The 21635-nt window shown below is 48.7% G+C and overlaps 1 protein-coding gene across 1 annotated transcript in view; it reads right to left on the minus strand.

The window, feature by feature from the left end:
* Positions 1-391: 391 nt before the first annotated feature.
* LOC126533805 (uncharacterized) overlaps positions 392-21635 on the minus strand; it is an 82909-nt gene continuing 61665 nt past the window's right edge. Inside the window, exons 4-6 of the mRNA XM_072289525.1 lie at positions 17136-17292; positions 14981-15030; positions 392-4681 (exon numbers count right to left, since the gene is read on the minus strand). Coding sequence (XP_072145626.1) covers positions 4583-4681; positions 14981-15030; positions 17136-17292 — 306 coding nt within the window. The 3' untranslated portion in view covers positions 392-4582. The remainder of the gene's footprint in view (positions 4682-14980; positions 15031-17135; positions 17293-21635) is intronic.

Below are 21635 nucleotides of genomic sequence, written 5' to 3' on the forward strand. Positions count from 1 at the left end.
AGTACGATTCAGGGATGTCCATCTGGCACTCCCTGAACAGCCAACTAGGATTGAGATGCTAGATAAACTGGTAGCATTGAAAAAAAAGTTTAATATGTCGTGCCAGCAAAATCTTTGTTCCCATGTTTTATCTTTTGTGTATTGTTTGTGTATGTCAAAGCCGGCAATAAAGAAAAAAAAATGCGGACGTGACCCAGTGGTTAGAGCAACGGGATGTTGTTACGAACGGCCAAGGTTCGATTCCAGCATCGGCCAAGCATTACTTTTTTTTTTTTTCTTGAAAGCGAGGGCAGACAGGCACCTGCCTACCTACCGCAAAGCGCCAGGAACGAGGCAAGGAGTGCTCCGCATTAGAAAGCGAGACAAAATGAAACAAAGAAGCCAACACAAGTGTGGGTGTGAAGACACTTTATGTATAAACAGGAAATCACAAGATACACACCTATGAACAAACGCATACAAAGTCTATACAAAACAGGCTTCTCTTACGGATACATCATCACATTCGCTGCTATTGAACTGTGCGTGAAACACACACACAGCTCGCTTTGGTTTTGTTTCTCACTTAAATAACAAAGAGGACAGAGCATAAATTACACAGCGTGAAAGTTGAACGACCCTTCGCACTCTGGCAACGACAATGTGAAAAGTAAAACACCCCGTAAAGTTCCAACTTTTCTCGTTCTTTTTTTTTTTACCGGGCGACGTGCACTGCGTTCGTTGTTCTTCAGTGAAAATCTAATGGTATACCATGACGCAGGAGCCGACCTAAATTTAACGAACGTCCTTTCCTCTAAGTCAGCTCAAGTGATGCGTCTGAACCTTAGCTATTAAATGTCAGTGGCCAGAAAACGCGCGCGAGGCAAGTTAATTGTTCTCGAGCACGAATTTGATGACAAGTTTCAAGAGAATTGACTTTTTGCGTCGGGACAAGCAAGCGACGAAGCGGAAATCCAGCTCGAAATTCGGAGAACTGCGGCGAGGGACAAGGCGCGCTCGGTGTCCGGAATGAGCATCCCTGCTTGAAGCTCTTTTATTTTCTCGCCACGATTCTCGTAAGTCAGGCGCATTGAAGGGTACTTTACGGGGAATTTGAAAGTTCACATCATACACGACGAAGTTTCCTAGCAGACAACAGCATAGTCACGCGTGACAAAACAAGGAACAGAAAAAGAAAAGACTTACAGAAACTGATAGAATAGATTTCAGGAAGTTAAATTCTCACACGCGCGCCGAGTTAAACAATACAAACTAAGAAACGGCGCCTGCTGCTTGCGCGAAACGTAACTGGAACTGTTCACCCACCGAGCGGCTTCTTCGCGACGGACGCCACCGCGTCTCGCAAAATCACACGACCTCGGCAAAACGGTTCGTCGAGACACCCCCGTCAGCCCCACGCATCAAAGCGGTACACCATTTCGGCGGCCAAATGCGAGTGTTCGAACACCACGTACTGCAAGCGCGGACATATTTGTAGAGTTTCAGCACAGCGGAGACATTATTGCGGGCGCAGGCAAATACCGGAATGCAGACGATGCCAGTAGCATTGCCAGTGGCGCCTGCTGGCTACGCGGTGTTGGACGAAAGAGCAGATTGTTAATGACCGTTATGTCAGACTCGTCTGATTGCAAATAATCACCCCAAATGCTTTTCTGTTTGTTTCCAGGAGAGAGTAGTTGTACAATACGAAATATTTTCTAGCGTGTCATAGTCTATCATAATGTCCCAAGGTGCTTCCGTTCCGGTATGCCTCCAACCCTCCCCCCCCCCCCCCCCCTCGCCCCCCTGAGCTTCAATAAACGTATCCGCTATGCTGCATATCTCTAATGAAGCAGTGACAACAGTCCCGCATCCCAAATATATATCTATATGACTGCAAAGGACACGCCGCAAAGCAGCAAGAAAAGAAAAATGGTCACCTCCGTAGAAAGCCACGGCCTTCTGTCATGATTCTACTGGTTGTGCACATAAAGAATACAGCACGAACATCACTTTACACAAGCATCGCTTTTATAACCGTTTGACATCACAAATGTTCACATGTTGCACAGACGCCGGTTACCACAGAGGCCAAAATGAATAAAAAATATGTTCAGAAAATAGAAACGACGCCTCTATAGAACATCTATACGAGTACGGTGAACACGACCGGACGCCGTGTCCGCTACGTCGGAAAAAAAAAGGATTAAAATGAAGGAAATGTACAACAGACGGCTTACAACTTTTGTAAAGCTATGTACACAGCTACAAGAGCGCTACCGAACACCAAGGAAATCTCGCAGAGCACACAACCATAGTTTTCAAAAGCAGCAAAGTAGAAGAAAATTACAATATTTCTGAACGAAACAAACGCACACGTTACAACCAAAGTAATCGCACGAAACAGCTGAACAGGGGTCCGGCACGAAGGAGGAAGAGACGAAAAAAAAATATATATATAGATCTGCAACCTTCGTCATCCGGACAGCTCATGAGAACATCACATTTGTGCCGCTTTAAATACAACGCCTGAGCATTACGTGGTGCAGGACCGACACGTCTCGTTTCAAGAAGTTCACAGCAAGGACAGGGCTTAAATGGTGTGCCCGTTTTGTACCCCTGCGACGACTTCAGAAATTGCGGTTATCAGCCTCCGTGTTCCCTGGAGGAAAAATGATATGAAGCGCCCTGGCGGCCAAAACGCGAAGCGAAACCAAGCAAACACTTGGCTTCAGAGGACAAAGTATACTCCAAAAAAACTGCAAACGAAAAAAAAAAAAAGACGATTAGCCAGCGACGCCTGCAGAATCTGAATGTGATTGTGGCCGTGTGAACAAGAGAACAGCATTCGCAGGCTATGCAAATGAACCACTGAACGTCCTCAAAGGACGTTGACCTTTCCTAGACTCGGTTGAAACTAGCTTGACGTCAAGGAAAGGTTCGCAGTCGATAGGTCAGCACAATAATGCGCCGGCGGTGTAGACTGGCTTGAGCCTTCGGATCGGAGGTCATTTATCGCAGATTCGACGATAGCAGTCGTGTGGAATACACTCATGGTGCTGCTGCTTATCAACGATGATAAGATTGCGACAAAAAAGGGGTGCGTGCATGGTTGCTTCCTTCTGACAAGAGTATCGAGGGCACGAATAGATATTTGTGCCCGCGAAGCCCTAGTTATATATGTGCAAACACAATGTAACCGGTCCACACGTTCCATTTGTGATCAACCTAAATATGTTCGTAGATACGGCGACGAAAGAGGAGCGGGTGAACTTATCTGCATACACCTAATTCAGGCTTCCTCTGGCGAGAAATACGCGACAGCCTTCTAAACTGCCGACTAAGTTTTGCAATTCTCGCGACGAGCAATTACGAGTGCCGGACAGCGCCAGAAAAACTAACGCGTCGCAAAGACTCGCGACTACATACGACAACGTAACGACGCAGACGAAAGCAAAGGACGTCACGACATCAGTGCCAGACGACGCGAACTGTCCGACATCGATGGAAGGTGACGTCTGTTACTTGCGCAAGAAATGCAAGTTCCTGATACTTTGAGTCTAATCGCGAGCGCCAACCACTCTCAGAGGAAACAGGCTATATTGTACCCTTCATTTTTCACACCCGGTAACTTCTTATCAGAAATGAATGTGCTCTACTCGGGTTCAAATGTGTTTCTTCTGATCAAAGCTGCACATCTCCGCGCAAAGTACGCGAAGAGGTCATCACCCATTTAAGACAGTGCGCACATCTGGCTTCTTACTACGCGAGTGCAGACGGATTGGCTATAGCTAGTGCGCTGCAGAACATCGCACAGACGTCAGTATAGCGCTCGTTTGCGTTCGCCGCAGCCATTGCTTTTAAACAGTGGGCTATCATGGTACGTTTCGCACACGGCGGCAGCAGACTGTCGCTTTCACTTAACGGAAGGCTACCACCTTTCTCTCCGTGTCCAGTGGGTTCGGTGTGGGTCATGTTGGGTTGACGGCGCAGATAAAATGCTGCCTACAAGTGTTGCACCCGTAACTAAAGTTAGGAGTAACGATTGTGCACACGACACTGTTCTGGGCCAATTAGTACTAGCACCTAGCGAAAGGAAGAGTAGTCGGAAGTATCTAGTATAGACAAGTTACGGCCACCTAGGAAATTTCGAATTGAAAAAACAAATAAAAAAGAAAATCGAAGGGAAGCCGCCGTGTCAGCCTGTTAACTATAGAAAAGTGCGATTACTAACAGCCGACTCTCACTATGCAAAGTTAGTTTTAGAACGGAACAAGACGTGCCGACGCGCTTGGCAATGCGCCTATACCTCTACTCAACACCGCAGGTGTGCTAGTTAACAAATGTCCCCCGCTACAGAACCCAGGGTTTCTCTTTTAAAAACACCACAGCCGCTACGGGGAAACAAACGGTCTGTGACGAGACGTCCTTCTAGCAGGCTGCCTTCTGCCGCGGCTTCTTGCGGGAGACAAGGGCCGGACGTCCGGTGGTGCTACAGTGGCCTAGGTGGTGGCTCTGCGACGGCCGCAGGCCGTGGAGTGGCGCGGGCGGCGGAAGTGGCAATGGTGGCGGTAAATAGTGGAGAAACTCTGGCCATCACCGGCTATGCGAGGCTGTTCTCGGCCTTGTTGATCTCCATGACGATCTGGGCGTGCTCTTCGAGCAACTTGGCGAACTCCTCCTTACGCAGCTCGGCATTCATCTGCGCACAGAGGGGGGAGAAAAAGGTGGCGGCATTTCAGCGTAAAAAAATTAAGCGCTCAAATCCATTTCACATCTACATAAGGCAAGGCATGATTGGTTTTGTAGAGAATGACCATGAACCATATATAATCCTTTTCATTAAAACCATTTCGTGAGCTGGGTGGTATAGCCGGTGACAATATAATAATTACAAGTTTATATGTACGGTGTCCAACATGAAGACTATTTGCATAGATGCGGCAACGAATTCGCTTCGCTTAATTGCCTGACGTCATGCGTTTTCGTGTGTTTGAAACAACTATGCTGTCCGTACAGACCGGTCTTGGCGCCACAGGTTTCAGGATGAAACCTGAACGACTAGGGCAAATATGTTTGATCCTGATATCACAGCTCAGCAATAGCTAACGTTCTAACGTGAAGCAACTACCTATTACTTTCCGGTTAGCCTAGTGTTTACATTAGCAGAGAAAGTTCATCACGCCGTGAGCAAAACAGCAGGCTCGACTTTCAAATGTGAAAGCCCGGTGCGCACTGCGTTTTTGTGGGTGGAGCTTGTTCGTAAAATTCTTTTGTTGTCACCGACTATAGAGCTGTGTAGCTAGGGTAGTAGTGCACACTGGCGTTCACCCCGACAATGAAGAAATAAAGGAAAACAGGCGGTGTCTGCTAGGCGTCCATCGGAACGCGGTCATTGTGGCCAGGAATCGGAAATTCCACTTCTTGCTTGTAGCAGCAGAACGTCCTAGTCACTGAACCAACGCGACAGGTATTTATCACATTCACCTGAAAGGTTTCATATATGGCAGCTGGCCGGCAAATCCTTCTGCGATGCGGGAGGGTGATAGCAGCAGCCCACACTCCTTATTAAAGCGCGCGATCGCAAAACACCTGTGCATGCGTGCGTTTCTGAAACGTCATCATAGAAGCTGACAATAGTGCGCCATTCTCTCTGCCTTCAAGCGAGCAGTACATCTCTTCAGCCATCGCTTTATGAACACAAGAGTTTCCGGTTTCTCCATCTGTCTTTGAAATGAAACAGCACTTCTTGCGTCAATGGTACGATGACGTGTGGACTGTGCGCTGTTACGTTTCGCCTACAACGCGCGGTAATGCCGGCGCGGATGCAACGGACGCCGGGGCTTTGTTCAAAGCGGCGGACATTTTGGCCCGTCCGACGCCGCCGCAACGCCTACCCGCCAAGCGTGTCCAGGCGTGTTTCAGTGCCACGTGTCTTCGTGTGTGCGTGTGTGTGTGTGTGCCCTCGCTTGTCAAAGCGCGGCAGCCGGGGAGCGGAGTTCCCCGAATGAGGAGCCTGGAGGTCTCTCGGCTCAACCGTTCGCGCCGTCGTGTGGGGGGGTTGGCGATGCGTCACTGCACTCGGTTCAGCAGGTCTCTCGGCTCGACCGTGCGCGCCGTCGTGGGCTCATGCTCCGCCGTCCCGTGACCTTCATCCCGTGACCTTCATCCCGTGACCTTCCCTTTTGGACCGCGACGCCGAGAGTATAAGAGCAGCTGCCCCCGGATGCCAGGAGAGAGGCTCCGATTTGTACTGTTGAGTTACGTGCTCTCCCGTCTCTCCACTTCGGTCGACCTGACCGGCCGCTCTTTTGCTATGTTAGAATAAACAAGTTGTTCTGTTACCAGTCTTCTCTTGCTTTGCCGGGACCTTCGGATGCTTCCAGTGCCCCAGGCCGCCAGGCCAACGCTACCCTTGGGGGCTTGCGACCAATTGGCAATAACGGGCGTCAGCACCGAGACCCCAACAACTCGTGCCAGCGGTGCGATTCTAACAATCTGGTTGCCAGCGGTGAGATCGCGACAACGGAGGCCAGCAGCGAAGAGATGCGGTTGACTGTATGCTGAGCAGCTCAACGACCATCCGGGAGCAGTGCAACGAGCCCTGTGTGATGACTGGTTGCCTGCAGCGGAACGACTGCGCTGAAGTCTTGGCTGCGAGGTTTGGTGAGTGCGGGACTTTCTTCTTCTGAGTTTTGCCAGGCTTTTGTTAGTGTCAGAAACAGAGCTGGTAATTGTGGTTGTCGTTGCTGCCGGGTTAGTTTGCGGCAAGACAATAGTAGGCAGTAGAGAAAGCAGCATTCAGAGCAGCCATGGATTTGAAGTCGTTGCGCAAACCGAAATTGCTGGAGCTTGCGAGAGAGTTGGGTCTGGATGTCTCAGACAAACTCAGAAAACCAGAACTGCTAAGGGCTATTCTTGAGTTAGAAGCTGAGGATGACGAGCTGTCGGAATGCCTTGAGACCATTGAGGAGAGGGAGGAGCAAAAAGAGAAACAGGAGCGCGAACTTAAAGAACAGAAAGAGAAAGATGAGCGCGAACGTAAAGAACAGAAAGAGAAAGATGAGCGCGAACTTAAAGAACAAAAAGAGAAAGAAAAAGAAGAGCGCGACCGTCAACACGCTTTGGAAATGAAGCGTCTCGAGTTAGAGATGGAACGCGCTCGTAATGGAAGTCAGGCACACGGTGCAGGAGAACGAGTATTGTTCAAAATGACTGACCTGATGCGGCCGTTTAAGCTTGGAGAGGACATTGGTTTGTTCCTGGTTAACTTTGAGCGAACGTGCGAGAAGCAGGGGTTCTCTCGGGAAACGTGGCCACAGCGCTTGCTCACTTTGCTACCCGGCGAGGCGGCCGACGTAGTCGCTCGCTTGGAGAGAGAGGAGGCAGAGGATTTCGACAAAGTGAAATCGAGTCTGCTAAAAAAGTACCGGCTGTCAGCGGAGGCGTTCCGTCGGAAGTTTCGGGAAAATGAGAAAGGCAGAAGTGAGTCATATACAGAGTTTGCGTACAGGCTTATGTCAACCATGCAGGAGTGGCTCAAAGAAGAGAAAGCGTTTGGTGACCACGAGAAAGTTCTGCAGTGTTTCGGGCTAGAACAGTTTTATAGTCGGTTACCTGAGAACGTGCGGTACTGGGTCTTGGATAGGCCAGACGTTAGTACGGTGGCTAGAGCCGCGGAGTTAGCCGAGGAGTTTGTGACGCGTCGGGCTCGTGGAGCTAAGGACGGTCAAAAGGGTGAATTTGGCTCCAAGTTTGAGAGGCCAAAGTTCACACCCATGAGAGCAAAGGGGGATACACGTAGTGCGGATGCGAGTGAAAGCAGTCCGACCGAACGTAAGGAGACGGCGGCAACCGAAGCCGAACGCAGAAAGCGGTTCGAGACGAGGCAAGCGCGCGTTTGTTATACGTGCCAGAAGCCGGGTCACTTTTCGGCGCAGTGTCCAGAAACAAAAACACAAGTCGTGTTTTTGTCTATATGCAGCACTGACGAGAACATGAAGCTTCTCGAGCCTTACATGCGAGACCTCCTCGTGAACGGGAAAGAGTGCCGAGTGCTTCGCGATTCCGCAGCTACAATGGATGTAGTTCACCCCTCTTACGTAGAACCCGATATGTTCACGGGCGAGTGCGCATGGATCAAGCAAGCAGTGGAAGCTCATAGCGTGTGTCTGCCGGTAGCAAAAGTGCTTATTGAAGGACCTTTCGGAGCACTTGAGACGGAGGCCGCAGTGTCATCTATGCTGCCCCCCCAGTACCCGTACCTATTTTCGAACAGGTCCGATCACCTCCTGCGCGAGAAGGGGCTTTTGTTTGGTGAGGCTAGCGTTCAGACCTTAACCAGATCGAAGGTTCGGGAGCTCGCTGCAAAGGCGGTAGTTGCGGGGCCGACGTTGTTGAACGATGAGAAAGGGTCAGAGGCGCAGCAAGCTAGTATTCAGAGCACGCCCGAACGGGATAAAATTGAGCCTGTAGCGTTAAAGGCACCAGATACTGGAGAGGAAATTCCCGATGCGGGAAAGTTAGAAGAGCTTCCGGTCGAGCTTCCGGGACTAGGCTCAGTGACAAACAGGAAAGACACCGATCAAGTCATTAGTGACTTAATAAGTAAAGCATCGCTGTCGCCTGAGCAGAAAACCGAACTACACCAGCTCTTACAAGAGTTTCAAGGTCTGTTCTCTGAGAGGCCTGGTAGGACTTCTGTCCTTACTCATGACATAGAACTTACCTCCCCAGAGCCAGTACGATCCAAGGCGTACCGGGTGTCACCCCGCCAGAGCGATATTATGGAGGCTGAGGTAAAGAAAATGCTACAGCTGGGTGTTATTGAAGCGGGTGAGAGTGATTATACCTCCCCTTTGATTTTAGTTGAGGTACCGGGCAAGGAACCTCGTCCTTGCGTCGACTACCGCAGGCTTAATTCCATCACTAAGGATCAAATTTATCCGATCCCTAACATCGAGGAGCGCCTTGAGAGAGTGAGTAGCGCTCAGTTTATTTCCACCCTAGATCTTGTCAGGGGTTATTGGCAGGTTCCACTTACAGAAGAGGCTAGTAGGTATGCGGCGTTCATTTCACCAATGGGGACATTCCGTCCTAAAGTTTTGAGTTTTGGTTTGAAGAACGCGCCATACTGCTTTTCAAGCCTCATGGATAAAGTGTTGCGGGGACAGCAAGAATTCGCTTTACCGTATCTAGACGACGTAGCGATATTCTCCGCATCCTGGCCTGAGCATATGGCCCACTTGCGGGCAGTGCTAACCCGCCTGCGCGATGCGGGCTTGACAGTCAAGGCTCCCAAGTGCCAGTTAGCACAGGCCGAGGTTGTCTACCTCGGACACGTGATTGGTCGGGGTCGACGCCGCCCCTCTGAAATAAAGGTGGCCGCTGTGCGAGACTTCCCGCAACCGCGTACGAAGACCGATATTCGGTCGTTCTTAGGTGTCGCCGGCTACTATCAGAGGTACATCCCCAGGTACTCTGATATCGCGGCTCCCTTGACGGATGCTCTAAGAAAGACAGAGCCGCAAACGGTCGTCTGGGATGAGACGAAGGAAAGCGCTTTTAGCGCCCTAAAGAGCGCCCTAACAAGCCAGCCTGTGCTACGATCGCCCGACTACACAAAAGGGTTCGTTCGTTGATGCTAGTGAGCGAGGCATGGGCGTTGTACTGTGCCAACGGGAAAATGGAGAAGTAGAACACCCCGTCCTGTATGCTAGTCGTAAGCTGACGAGTCGTGAGCAGGCGTATAGCGCCACCGAGAAAGAGTGTGCGTGTATCGTGTGGGCCGTTCAGAAATTGTCATGTTACCTAGCCGGCTCGAGGTTGATCATTGAAACGGATCACTGCCCTCTCCAATGGCTGCAGACCATCTCTCCCAAAAATGGCCGCCTCCTGCGCTGGAGCCTCGCTTTGCAACAATATTCCTTTGAGGTGCGTTACAAAAAGGGGAGTCTCAACGGTAACGCCGATGGCTTAAGTCGAAGCCCCTAACGTGGGAATCAGCCTCAAAATTGCTTGTTACTGATGTTTTTCTTCCTGAGGCAGGATTTTTAACCTATTGCTTTTGTGTAGTGTTTCAAAGTGATGATGTGCTTTCTAGTGCAATTTTCCGATTTGTGGACGCGTTCTGAGTGCTGCTAAACTACTGTAAGGAACTAGGCAGCAGTATAAAAGGGGAAAGAGCCTGGCAGGGCTTAGTGAGGGTTGTGCCGTGCTTGCTGACTGAGCGGTTGACTTTTGGCGTGGTTCTAACGCTTGCCGGAAACGAGAACAAAAATGTCAACTCTCCCGAAGTCACTTTGCAGTGTCCTGTGTGCACCTGAACGTGAGAACGAGCCCTTCTCTGTGCGCTGCGCTCAAGAAACGCCCAAGGACGCCCAACTTCGGTTATGAGCATCATCGAGCGACATCCCTTCGGACAGCGGATGCAGTCCCCTGACCATCGGGATCTCCTTCCCCCGGCGGGGCGGTCTGTTACGTTTCGCCTACAACGCGCGGTAATGCCGGCGCGGATGCAACGGACGCCGGGGCTTTGTTCAAAGCGGCGGACATTTTGGCCCGTCCGACGCCGCCGCAACGCCTACCCGCCAAGCGTGTCCAGGCGTGTTTCAGTGCCACGTGTCTTCGTGTGTGCGTGTGTGTGTGTGTGCCCTCGCTTGTCGTGAACAGCATCCCGTGACCTTCCCTTTTGGACCGCGACGCCGAGAGTATAAGAGCAGCTGCCCCCGGATGCCAGGAGAGAGGCTCCGATTTGTACTGTTGAGTTACGTGCTCTCCCGTCTCTCCACTTCGGTCGACCTGACCGGCCGCTCTTTTGCTATGTTAGAATAAACAAGTTGTTCTGTTACCAGTCTTCTCTTGCTTTGCCGGGACCTTCAGATGCTTCCAGTGCCCCAGGCCGCCAGGCCAACGCTACCCTTGGGGGCTTGCGACCCATTGGCAATAACGGGCGTCAGCACCGAGACCCCAACAACTCGTGCCAGCGGTGCGATTCCAACAGCGCCGAGATCACGCGTTCTTTTACGCTCCGTCTTTCTTCGAAATAAACGTCGACATGAAGTGAGCTCCGGAACGCGGCGTACTTCACAACCCACGTCTGGTTCGCACGAACGCTTAGGCTGGCGCATAAAAAAAAAAAAAAAAAACTGCGTGTACTATAGCTTTCGAAGGTATCGCCGCCTTCTGCTGCCTACTTCGACCACAGACAATTTAATGCCGAGATGATAGACCTACACTTAGGGTCAATAATAGAGCTACGTGCCTGCCCACGTGCCCGTAATGCCACCCCAGATCATATCATCGATGAGGGTGGTACACGCGATGACACGCAAGCGCAAAGACCCACAGCCGTAAACGTCCACACACAGCGGCAGTTAACTGGAGCGTCTGGTCAAAGCGAATGTCCAGGATGAAGACTATAAAAGCGGTTTCGTAGTATGGCGCAGGACTACCAACGCTGTTGCTAAGTTCTCGCAGAGGGCGCGCCTCGAGAAACCTACCACGGAAGTTTAAAGCGAAATCGAGAGCGCCTATCGAGAACGCGAAGCAATCAGACACATGCAATCACACACATTTCCATTTAGAACAGAAAAACAGCCTTAAAACATCAGACAGGAACGGAGAAAGACAGCACCGACTTGCCGAGCGTTTGATCTTACCGATCAACAACTATAAGTGGAAAACCAGCGCAAGAAAGGCATACACAAATGACCCTTAGGAGTAGACGCATGACTAACAACTACACCACCATCAAACATTACAGCCACTACGTGTTACATAGGTCAGCCCTCAATATTATCGCATTCATGGTTCTAGACACGAGAACTTCTTTTCAGTTATGGTTAGTGACGGTACACCGAACCTGCGTCATAGTGCTTCTCAATGTGGAAGGCTTCGAGAATTTAACTGGCGATTGGCGTACTCACAATGAACTTCAGTTGTTAGTCCAGCATTCTTCCCATTACTTCCTGTTTATTTTTCATGCGTTTCTCTCGCTGGTTTTAAGCTTGTTTGAGATCACGTACCAATTTAAAACGGTTTAGCCTCGTTGCTATTACTGAGTCGCACCGATTTGCCGAGTCAATCTTTCTTGCGATTTATTTTGCGGTGTTTTCCGTTCTCAAGACCATGGACCAACTTTTTGAAGTAAAACTGCAATCCCATCATATCTGCGTCTACAGACTTTAGATTGTATTCACACTAAACAGCAACGAACAGCTTGTTCTCTTACGAAAAGCTCCTAAAATGGCTCCCAATGCCCATCGCGATGTCTCAATGGTCTATGACGTCCTACAGCCGAGTGCGAGGTTCCCGGTTCGATTCCTCGTCAAGGCGGCCACATACAGGTTGGGAGCGAATAAAAGAAAAAAAAATACGCTCGTGTGACGGATGAACAACCCTAAGTTGTAAAAAATAATCCGGACTGATGGATATGGTGCAATGTGTTTCTGAGTCAAGGCGTTGCTTTGTGATGTCCCTCCATCAATCAACGGCTCTGCAATATCTAGAGCAAACTCCTCAAACAGCCCAGCCGGATGAGGTGCTTTCGAGGCTATACCGTTCCAACGTGACGTGGAGTAAACAGAAAAAAGTTATTCATTCTTGGCGCGTCAATTTATTCTCATCCGTTCGGCCAAACTATCTCCGGAATGAACAGAAGGAAAAGAACGCATAAAAACGAAAAATAATGTAATTCTACAGTGGCGGTGAACCTTTTTTTCTTTTTTCAGTCGTTTATTATGCTATCCATTAAAGCTGCACTGTCAACCACCAGCGCGCAGGATCGTAAGGAAAAAAAGAAAACGGCGCCCACGTCATGGTTCTCCGCACCGCCCAGCTGAAGCGCAAAGGCCATCAATCAGGCTCTTCGGAAAGAGAGAAAGCGACAAGAAAAAAAAAAAAAGCGCCGTCGAGAACTGTTCTTTTCTATGTCGTGTCTTGCTTTCCCTTACTCCGGAAGCAATAGGTTAGTGCCTGCTGCTGCTCAGAGAGTAGCGGAAGTGTTTCCCCGGGTCCGGACAAACCTCGTCGCATAGCTGTGGCTTTTGAAGGTGTACGGCCGCTTTTGGAAGCGAGTGAAGGAAGATTTTGCCGATTGTGTACCTTGGATAAAGAAAAAACAACAACTAGGAAGCAGTAATTTGATGACTGCAGTAATATATAAGCCCGGGAATAACGAGAGCAAGAGTGAAAAAGAAAAGTGGCACTGAAAACAGAAGCAACTACATAGAAACTCCCGTGTGGCTATGTGCTTCAAAATGCTACCAGAACACGCCTCTGAAGTCTTGTACTGCTCTGAGTGGTTCAGAAGAAAAAATTATACGAGGAAAAGTTTCCTTCGAGCTATTCTCACGGAAAGTTATGGCACCAATCTGTAGTTGACGAACCGTGACATAATTTTACAGCGCGGAAACCACACCAGCAACAACAAAACTAAGTTCACAAGACGTTAATTACTCAAAAACGCGTCTCGCAAATCGCCACTGCTAACCAATCGAGGCTTTCATCCGCTTCGAAAAGCAGCCCTCCTGGAAACGTGGACGTTCCCTACGGCCGTGGCTGGATGGATATCTTAGCATTCCATTACAACGTGCTGCGTCTTCTCCACACTTTGCTTGCACCGGACTTGCATCGTCCTCCTGCCGCGAATGTTCTCCCCTGCGTGATTTTTGTATTTAGGCTGGCGGTTGTGCCCGTCGCGGTAGCTTATAGGTGGCCTTGACGTCGCGCAGCTCAACAAGAGGGTGCGGGTTCAAACCCCGCTGCGGCAGCCGCTATTCAGTGGGGAGCGAAATGCAATAACAACCGTGGCAGTTAGATTTAGGTGCACGTAAGAGACAGATGTCCAAGAGGTCCAAGTTAATCCACAGTCCCCCACTACGGCGTGCCTCATAGTAAAGTCCTGGTTTTGGCGTGTAAAATCTCATACTTTAATTTCATTCTGTATGAGCAGCTAGACTTCTAGCGTCGCTCGCAAAAGCCCCCTCTGAGACACAGGGCAGCAAGAAAGCATGGCGCCACATTCCCAGACACAGTGCCGGCGGAGTAGCTCCGAGGAGCTGGCACCGACGAGTGTACTACATGGAAATCTAATTGGGCAGAACAGCCTGCATTATCCTGTCACGTCGGAACGCAACTATGGTTATCCGTGCATTGTCAGTGCTCCATTACCAGTTGACAAATATATACGGGGCCTTGTACTGCCACTAGAAGTACAGCCATCTTTTACAATTGCGGCACTTAGTCTTATTATTCCTACGTTTAGGCACTATTTATTTAGGCATTATTTTCGCGTTTGCGAATGTTCTGTTCGCGGCAAAATAACGCTTATCCCATTTTGGAGCTCTAATAGATCACACTACTTGAACTAATGTTTACGACTGATGCTTTCTTTTTTTTGTATCCCGACGGTGTTTTGCTGTTATTATTCTCTCGACTGCTTCGATATCCTGTGATTCGGCAAACCGAGGCTGGCGAGAGCACAAAACAAGAGAGCTTAATACTCAGTCCGGTGCGAACGCACAAGTGAATCAGAAACAAAAGCTCTCTTGCGAATGTGGTAACAGCGGGGTCAACCCTTGCCCGCCTTGGTGATGAAGCAAGGTACCCGAAGTGCGTGCAAAGAGCGATGAAACAGAAAACAACATAAACGTTATGTTACGACAGCTAAACGGCAGTGTAGGTTAATGGCCAAGCGTGGGTAGCTGATATTCTAGTTGATATTGCGAGCAAGAAATTGAGTTGGGCGGATCGCCTAAGGAGTGTGGCCTGTAACCGGTGTTCTATTAGCGTAGCAGAGTACAGGTGCCAAGCGAAATGCAGCTCACTCAAAGAGTGCAGAGTGCGCGACTGGAATAGGTAATTTGTAGGTGTACAATGGAGTCAGCCGACTCAACCCAGGAGTGATTGGAGATCGCTGGGAAAGGCGCTGTGGTGGTCGTAAGACCCGTCGATGACGACGACGGTGAATTACGTCAAACATCGTAGAAGGGTAACTCACAATTAGGCTTCGCACCATGTCTTCCTCGGCAGGTGTGGGTGTTTTGCAGGCTGTAAAGGACAAAAGACAAGAAACATAAGAAAAAAGAAAGCAACAACAGAAGACGTTCCAGTGAATTTTGAGCAATAGCACACACATTCGAAACAAACTAAGTATAACAAGGATAGGCGTAAATAAGCATTTAAGATTACTACGCATGTATTATTGCCGCGTAGAATAGAAACACAATGCTATGGTTAACAAATGGCGCCGAATGGTGCGAATGAACCGTTGGCTTCTAAGCGTCGCTTTTGGAACCTCGCTATATTTCGCTGGCATAGTCCAGAGAAGGCTACAAAACTACCTTGGATGATGTCTCTTCCGAAGGGTCCCTTCATTCTTATATATGTATATATTTTATAGCTTTTTGGACAATTTCCTCTATTCTCGGAACATGATTACGACACTTCCATACGTCTCGCCGTGGTGCAACGCAGGACTTTACGCTAACCCACGTTGAGGTGTCCTGTGCTTTTCTAGGCCTCTTCAAGCTAGCTTGTGTTCCGGATATCGCGCATACTTTTTCTGCCATTTCTTCCCTATAAACATACTGTGGAATAATCGCAATTAGTGTATCTTCCAAGAGTACCCATCGGTACTCTTGGAAGATACACTTATTACTCCGCTATTCGGGGAAGAAAAAAATTGAATTAAGCACTACAGTTGGAAGGGATAGGAGAATTCGTTACCCCCGACAAATAAGTAAAATTGATCTCAAGACTTTATGTAATATGATCCGAATGCCAAACAACCGACAAAAGTTCGAACTTTATTCAACGGCAAACACGCTGAGGACCCCTTGTTCCTGTAGCTGTTGGTTGCAAACAGGAAAATGACTTCCAGTACAACACAAGGGCAAATGTATATTGGATAGCTATAGACGCACGGCAGACTGATGGCTAACATGTAGACATTTTCCGATCACTTCGCCAGCCCCGTCTAGCTGATCAATAATTTGATGAGTTGTTTCTTGCCATCACCAAGCTGCTTTTATGCTTTAAATAGTTTCGCAATAACCCCGTAGACATGAAAGAAGCTGCTGTGAAGCGAGTTATGCTTAACAACGTAGCGGCAGGATTTCCGTCAACTCAAGGTAATGGATCTTGTTCGTTTTCCCATAAATATCATGTATCTCACTTCTCCTGATGTCGCTTCTGAACTATCTGGCTACCACTGCAGCAAGAAGGCCAATAATCCGGAAGTTAAATATTTTCATCCTGGCTTCCTACCCGAGATTTATCCTTCCAACTTATTTTTATTATCAATAATTCGATTGACACAGGATCGTGCAACTTACTTCTAAGGACTCCTTGTCCTCAGTGAATTAGCTAGCACATCTGCGACCTACAGAATTTACCATTCCGAATTCTTATCTTTGAATGTTTATACAGCTCACAATCGCCAGAAATCCACGCCATGCAATGGAATTGGAGCGCTGACACTTTTTCTCGCCTTTACCCTAGCTGACATGCTAGTTACTGGAGATATTCACGGGGACAGCCGATTGCCTCAGATCCACCGATCGTATTTAAAGACTGAATTGTTCTCTGAACTGGCGAACGGATAGTATAACATTTACACTCGGACTCTCTTCACTTTGGCAGCAGGGTACATTGCGAGACAAAGGCACTCCCTAGAAGTTAATCCCCGTTAACATAACACGATTGCTTGAAGTATTCCCATTTCCCAAAAGCAATAGCTGACTGCAACAACCTTTCTGAACAAACACTAACACAGGATTGCTATTAAGATGTCGAGATGCATCGCTACAGTGACGATATTGCTTACAGATGTATAGTTCTGCGTCTTGCCTTGTTCGCTTTTCACGCATCGTACCATGAGCAACAATAAGTGCGCTTTCTATTGTTACTTTACTGTGTTTACCACCCACTGAAATATTGCATAGCCTTACACTATCTATGAATAAATAAATGAATAAAATAAATAAATAAATACAACTAATAATACATTTTATTGTTTGTTGCTACGTTAAGCTCATTGGCATAGCGGGCTGCTCAGTAGCCAAGCCTTCCGTATTGTGAACAAAAAGGAAAAAAAAAAAAAGAAAACGTCACGGAGAGCGCTTCGAGGAGAACGTGCCGAGCAGGATGCTTACTGTAGGGGTCATCGTCGACGCAGGACGCGGCCGATGGATCGACCGGCTCCACGACAATGCTGACGGTGAGGCCGCTCTTGGCGAGGCCTTTCTCGGCGCCCAGGGTGAGGACGCCCTGCTCGCCGCTGGGTGTCGCCACTAGGCGGCCTTCGCTCTGCTGTAGAGAGGGAGAGAGAAAGAGAGAGAGAGAGAGAGAAAGTGGGTAAATAAGCGAAAGCTTGGGCATTCCATTTCCGCGAGAGCAGGATTTCGAAAGAAATTTAAATACCTGGAAGCAGTGCGAGTCGTATGCAAAGTTCAGCACGCTGTGCCAGGAAATATGACGTTCGAAGAAATGTCGCGCCGACTTCTGCGTCACGTTCGCGGCACTACCTTTTTGCTTAGCAGGATGGGCTGAAGCCGCTCGTGCGCCTAGCAGACGTTTTAATGCCGCCGCGCTCTTATTCGAATAGGAGCGAGTATTTAGACAAAGTGATGTCGTTGTACACATTGATGGGGCACCGCAAACGACGAAGGCGACAGGGCGATTTTGTCATCAAAATTTATAGGCAAAGCGGCTATCAGTAACTGTACCACAATCCCCAATAAACCAGTAGCTAACTAACTAGCTTCTCAATTATTTCCGAAGGAAATGGAAGAGAACACGAAGATACAACGGAATCCTTGAATCTAAATTGAGTTGCGTTGCATTCTGGGGTTTGACGTGCCAAACCCACGGTTTGATTAGGAGCCGCACGCGCCATAGTGAAGCCGCACGCGCCACTCCGGAATAAATTTAACGTGCCCCCAATGCACGAGACACTGGCATTTTTGCACTTCACCCCCGTCGAAATGCGGCCGGCATTTGTACCCGCCACCTTCTGCTTAGCAGCGCAACACCATATCCGCAAGGCCACCTCGGCGGGTGTTTCAGTCTAAGTCATGCGAAGCCTGTGTGAGTTAACGCGGTATCGCAGCAGTAGCTGATGACACGCGCACGGCGTCGTCGGCGACCCTCGTTAGCTCTTTGTGTCGTGAGACCGAAGGTGGTGAATAACGCCTGCCAAGGAAAGAATGTTGAAGAACGTGTGCAAAGTGATGTTCGACAAATATCTAAATATGTGCCAATGGCTCGTACCCATTTTGGGGCACAGACAGTCCCAACGTGGGAGCGGCCCGCGTCACGTAGGGTTGACCTTCAGGACCCAATAAAGTTCTCCATACCATACCATACACCCAGTGACAGACACGCAGTGGCCCAAGAATGGGTATACCATACATTCGAAAAAAAAAAACGCCATTGAGTGTCACGTGCTATTCCGCGTAGAGTACCTATGAGCCGACATTACGTAAGCATGCATTATATGTCGCGATACATCGGTTGATCACGCGGAACGCATGTGTGCTCACTGGTACTACATTGTCGATCAACAGTCAGGACTAAATATGTTGTCGATTCCGCGAGGAACGTCACTAACATAGGTACAGGGTAACACCAAATCCCAGGAAAGTAGGCAAACAAGGGTTTGTCTTCAAAAAAAGAAAAGAAAGAAAGAAAACACCTATAACGTAAGCATCCGACAGTAGGCAGGAGATTGGAGATGCAAGTGAGCATTGGGTTCGTCGGGGGCCATGAGACTCCGCGGGGCTATTTTCAGGCACCGTAAGGAACCACGACACGCACGAAATAAAGAAAAGAGGAAAAACCTTGCGTGAAAAACGTGACGCCATATGGCTAGTCCGAGAAAACATGACGCCATAGGTAGCTCCTTCTGCATACTGTGCTAGTATGGGGATTCATAGAAAAAAAAAAAAAGGCAACGCAGTGCTGCACAGGAAATGTAAGCAGCCTAAGCACTCACGAAACGCTGAAGTAAAAAGAGACCCCAGCGCCCCGCCGAGTCGACGGGTAGTGGGTAGCTTATTACGTCACGCGCGGGTTGCCCTGCACGGGGATTTCAAAAGCGCCATTATCGTTTCCATTAAGACGAAACCCTGACCCGGGCCGAACTTCGATTTGCCCCTTCAAACACGTGTAAAACGTGGAGATGCCCTCCTCAGACAAACCGTGGACCGACTTCAAAGAAATTTGTTGCATTTAAGAGAAAAAAAAATAACTGTGGCGAATGCATGAAGCATAATTTTGGTTTGCTACGTCACGTTTTCAAACAAACAAAAAAAGACCGAAAATCAGTAGCCTATAAAAGAATTGAACTAAGCTCATGATTTCGTAGCTGCACAAAAAAGAAAGAAAGAAAGATCGCTGTTCTGTAAAGTCCTTCTTTCAAAACACGGAAAGTGGACAAAATTGATGTGCGACTCTTAGGTGAAACCATTGTGATGTTTACGAGAGTTTTGGAAAAGCCCTGCTCACACACGAGTGGTATAATCGCATTCGAAGTGGGGGACACCGAAAGGTATACGATATTTAAACAAAACTGCCTACGTTACTGGCATCCAACGCTTCAAAAACCTTAACTTTCCATTCGAGCGCTGACGCACATAAAATTTTAATGACATTACTCCCAGCGACGGCAAGGAAATAAAGTTCTTCAGAAGCTGTTTGCATTAGCACGAACTAATTGACGTACGCCATAACGAACAGACTGCAAAAGTCAGGTCAATCGGCGATACTCAGACGCACACTTAAAGGGCAACTCCGGCGATTTTGCGATGTCAACGGATGTCGATGAAATTTGCTGGGTACGTTCCTCTGAACACTTCCGTCATGTCATCAAAAAAACAGGTTTGACAGTTGCAGATTTTTCACAAATGAATTTAATAAATTGCCTCGAACACATTACCTTGGCTCCTTACAAGCCACATTCTGTATGACGTCAGGAGTGTTTCACGCAGAGCATGCCGGGATTACGCAGACGACAGTGACGAGAGCGTCGTGGAATCGACGATCGTGAGCTGGTACATGGCGTGAGAGGTTGCTGTCGCGAGAAGTTGCTGTCGCGAGAAGTTGCTGTCGCGAGAAGTTGCTGTCGCGAGAAGTTGCTGTCGCGAGAAGTTGCTGTCGCGAGAAGTTGCTGTCGCGAGAAGTTGCGTTCCCTGTACGCGTAGGCTGCACGAACTTCAGCCCTCGCCATCAGCACACACAGTTTGAGCCGACGCCGATCGCAGTTCAGCCGAGGTAAGGCCTATATGTCACAGTCGCGTAGTTCATGCATCTGCTCCTGGCGGGCCTGAGCGACTGCCATGAAGCTAATTAAGCCATCAGGATGAAGAAAACTCCTTCTGCAGTTCAGTTTTGAACATACGGATTTGAATTAAACCATTCCTCATTTCGTAAAGCACACACACAAAAAGCGAGAAGCGACGATACGGAGCAGTATCGACGTCGGTACGTTGCCGTTTCCGACGGAAAGCTGCCCGCCGCACTCACCGGTACTTCCCTGAATTAAGTGCGACTACGAAGATGGGTGTGTTTTTACGTATTGTCATGCAGACTCATTATTTTGCTTCCGAGGTACACTGCTTGCCTCGTATCCCAAATGGGCAGCAAGCGTAGGCCCCTCGATACAGCAGCGTAAACAAGTGCCTCATTCAGCTGCCAACGGTGTCTATACTGGCATAGGCGTTTCCGCGAGAATAATACGCGTTCTCTCAAAGTCCTCATCTATGCCCACTTTACGGAACATGTTGCGTGCATGAAGAGAATACGAAGAATGATAAGTAGGCGGCATAACAACACTCCCGTACTACGGTCTCCCGCTCGCTGTTTTCGAAGATGTGTGGTCGCTCACATCAGTGTCATTCAGAGTGGTGCAACGATGCTTACATGCACAAAATCTGCCTGTTTTGATATGTTCTAACCGTAATTGATGTCACCGATGAGCGGCTATAGCATTATATCTCAAGCGAACGAGGAGTGGTTGCTGAACCTGCCGATGTAAACGAATGTACCGTTCGGTGCCTTGGACTGTCAGCGGCATTCTTGCGGGTTACAAATGCGGAAAGTCTTGCTCCACGTGTTACAGTGAGCATGCGAAGCGTTTCCCTGAAAAGGTGTAGAACACCTAAAATATCAAGCAGCACGTATAAAATCAGTGGTTAGGGCTACCCTTGGTCGTCATGTTGCAGAACGATGTGTAGCGCATGTAGTGCATCGAATTCGTCAGAATCATAACTGTCAATATTTGACATATCCGAAGAGCCGGTGCAGCTGACGTATTGTCACCCGAAGGTCCGGCGCGGTCACGATTCTGCCGAGCTTCTGCTCTTCGCTGACCATACGGATTAAGGCATTAGAAGGCGGCGCAACTGCTTCTTATCTTTCAGTGCAGGACGCTCCTACCGGAGAGGCCAACTGTTCCTGCCATTTTCGTGTCGCAAATTCTTCCTGGACACTTTCACGGACACTAGGTATCTATAAGGTATTGCTTGCTGCTTACGTAAAGTATTCGCATTTAGTTTTGGGTGCCACAACGGAAACAAATCTTGCGCGTCTTCTGAGGTTAAAAAAAAAAGAAGAAGAATGGAAAACGTTTTGCTAGTTATTGCTAATTTGTCAAC

The sequence above is a fragment of the Dermacentor andersoni genome, chromosome 7 (genome assembly GCF_023375885.2).
Source record: "Dermacentor andersoni chromosome 7, qqDerAnde1_hic_scaffold, whole genome shotgun sequence".
In the NCBI taxonomy this organism is placed as follows: domain Eukaryota; kingdom Metazoa; phylum Arthropoda; class Arachnida; order Ixodida; family Ixodidae; genus Dermacentor; species Dermacentor andersoni.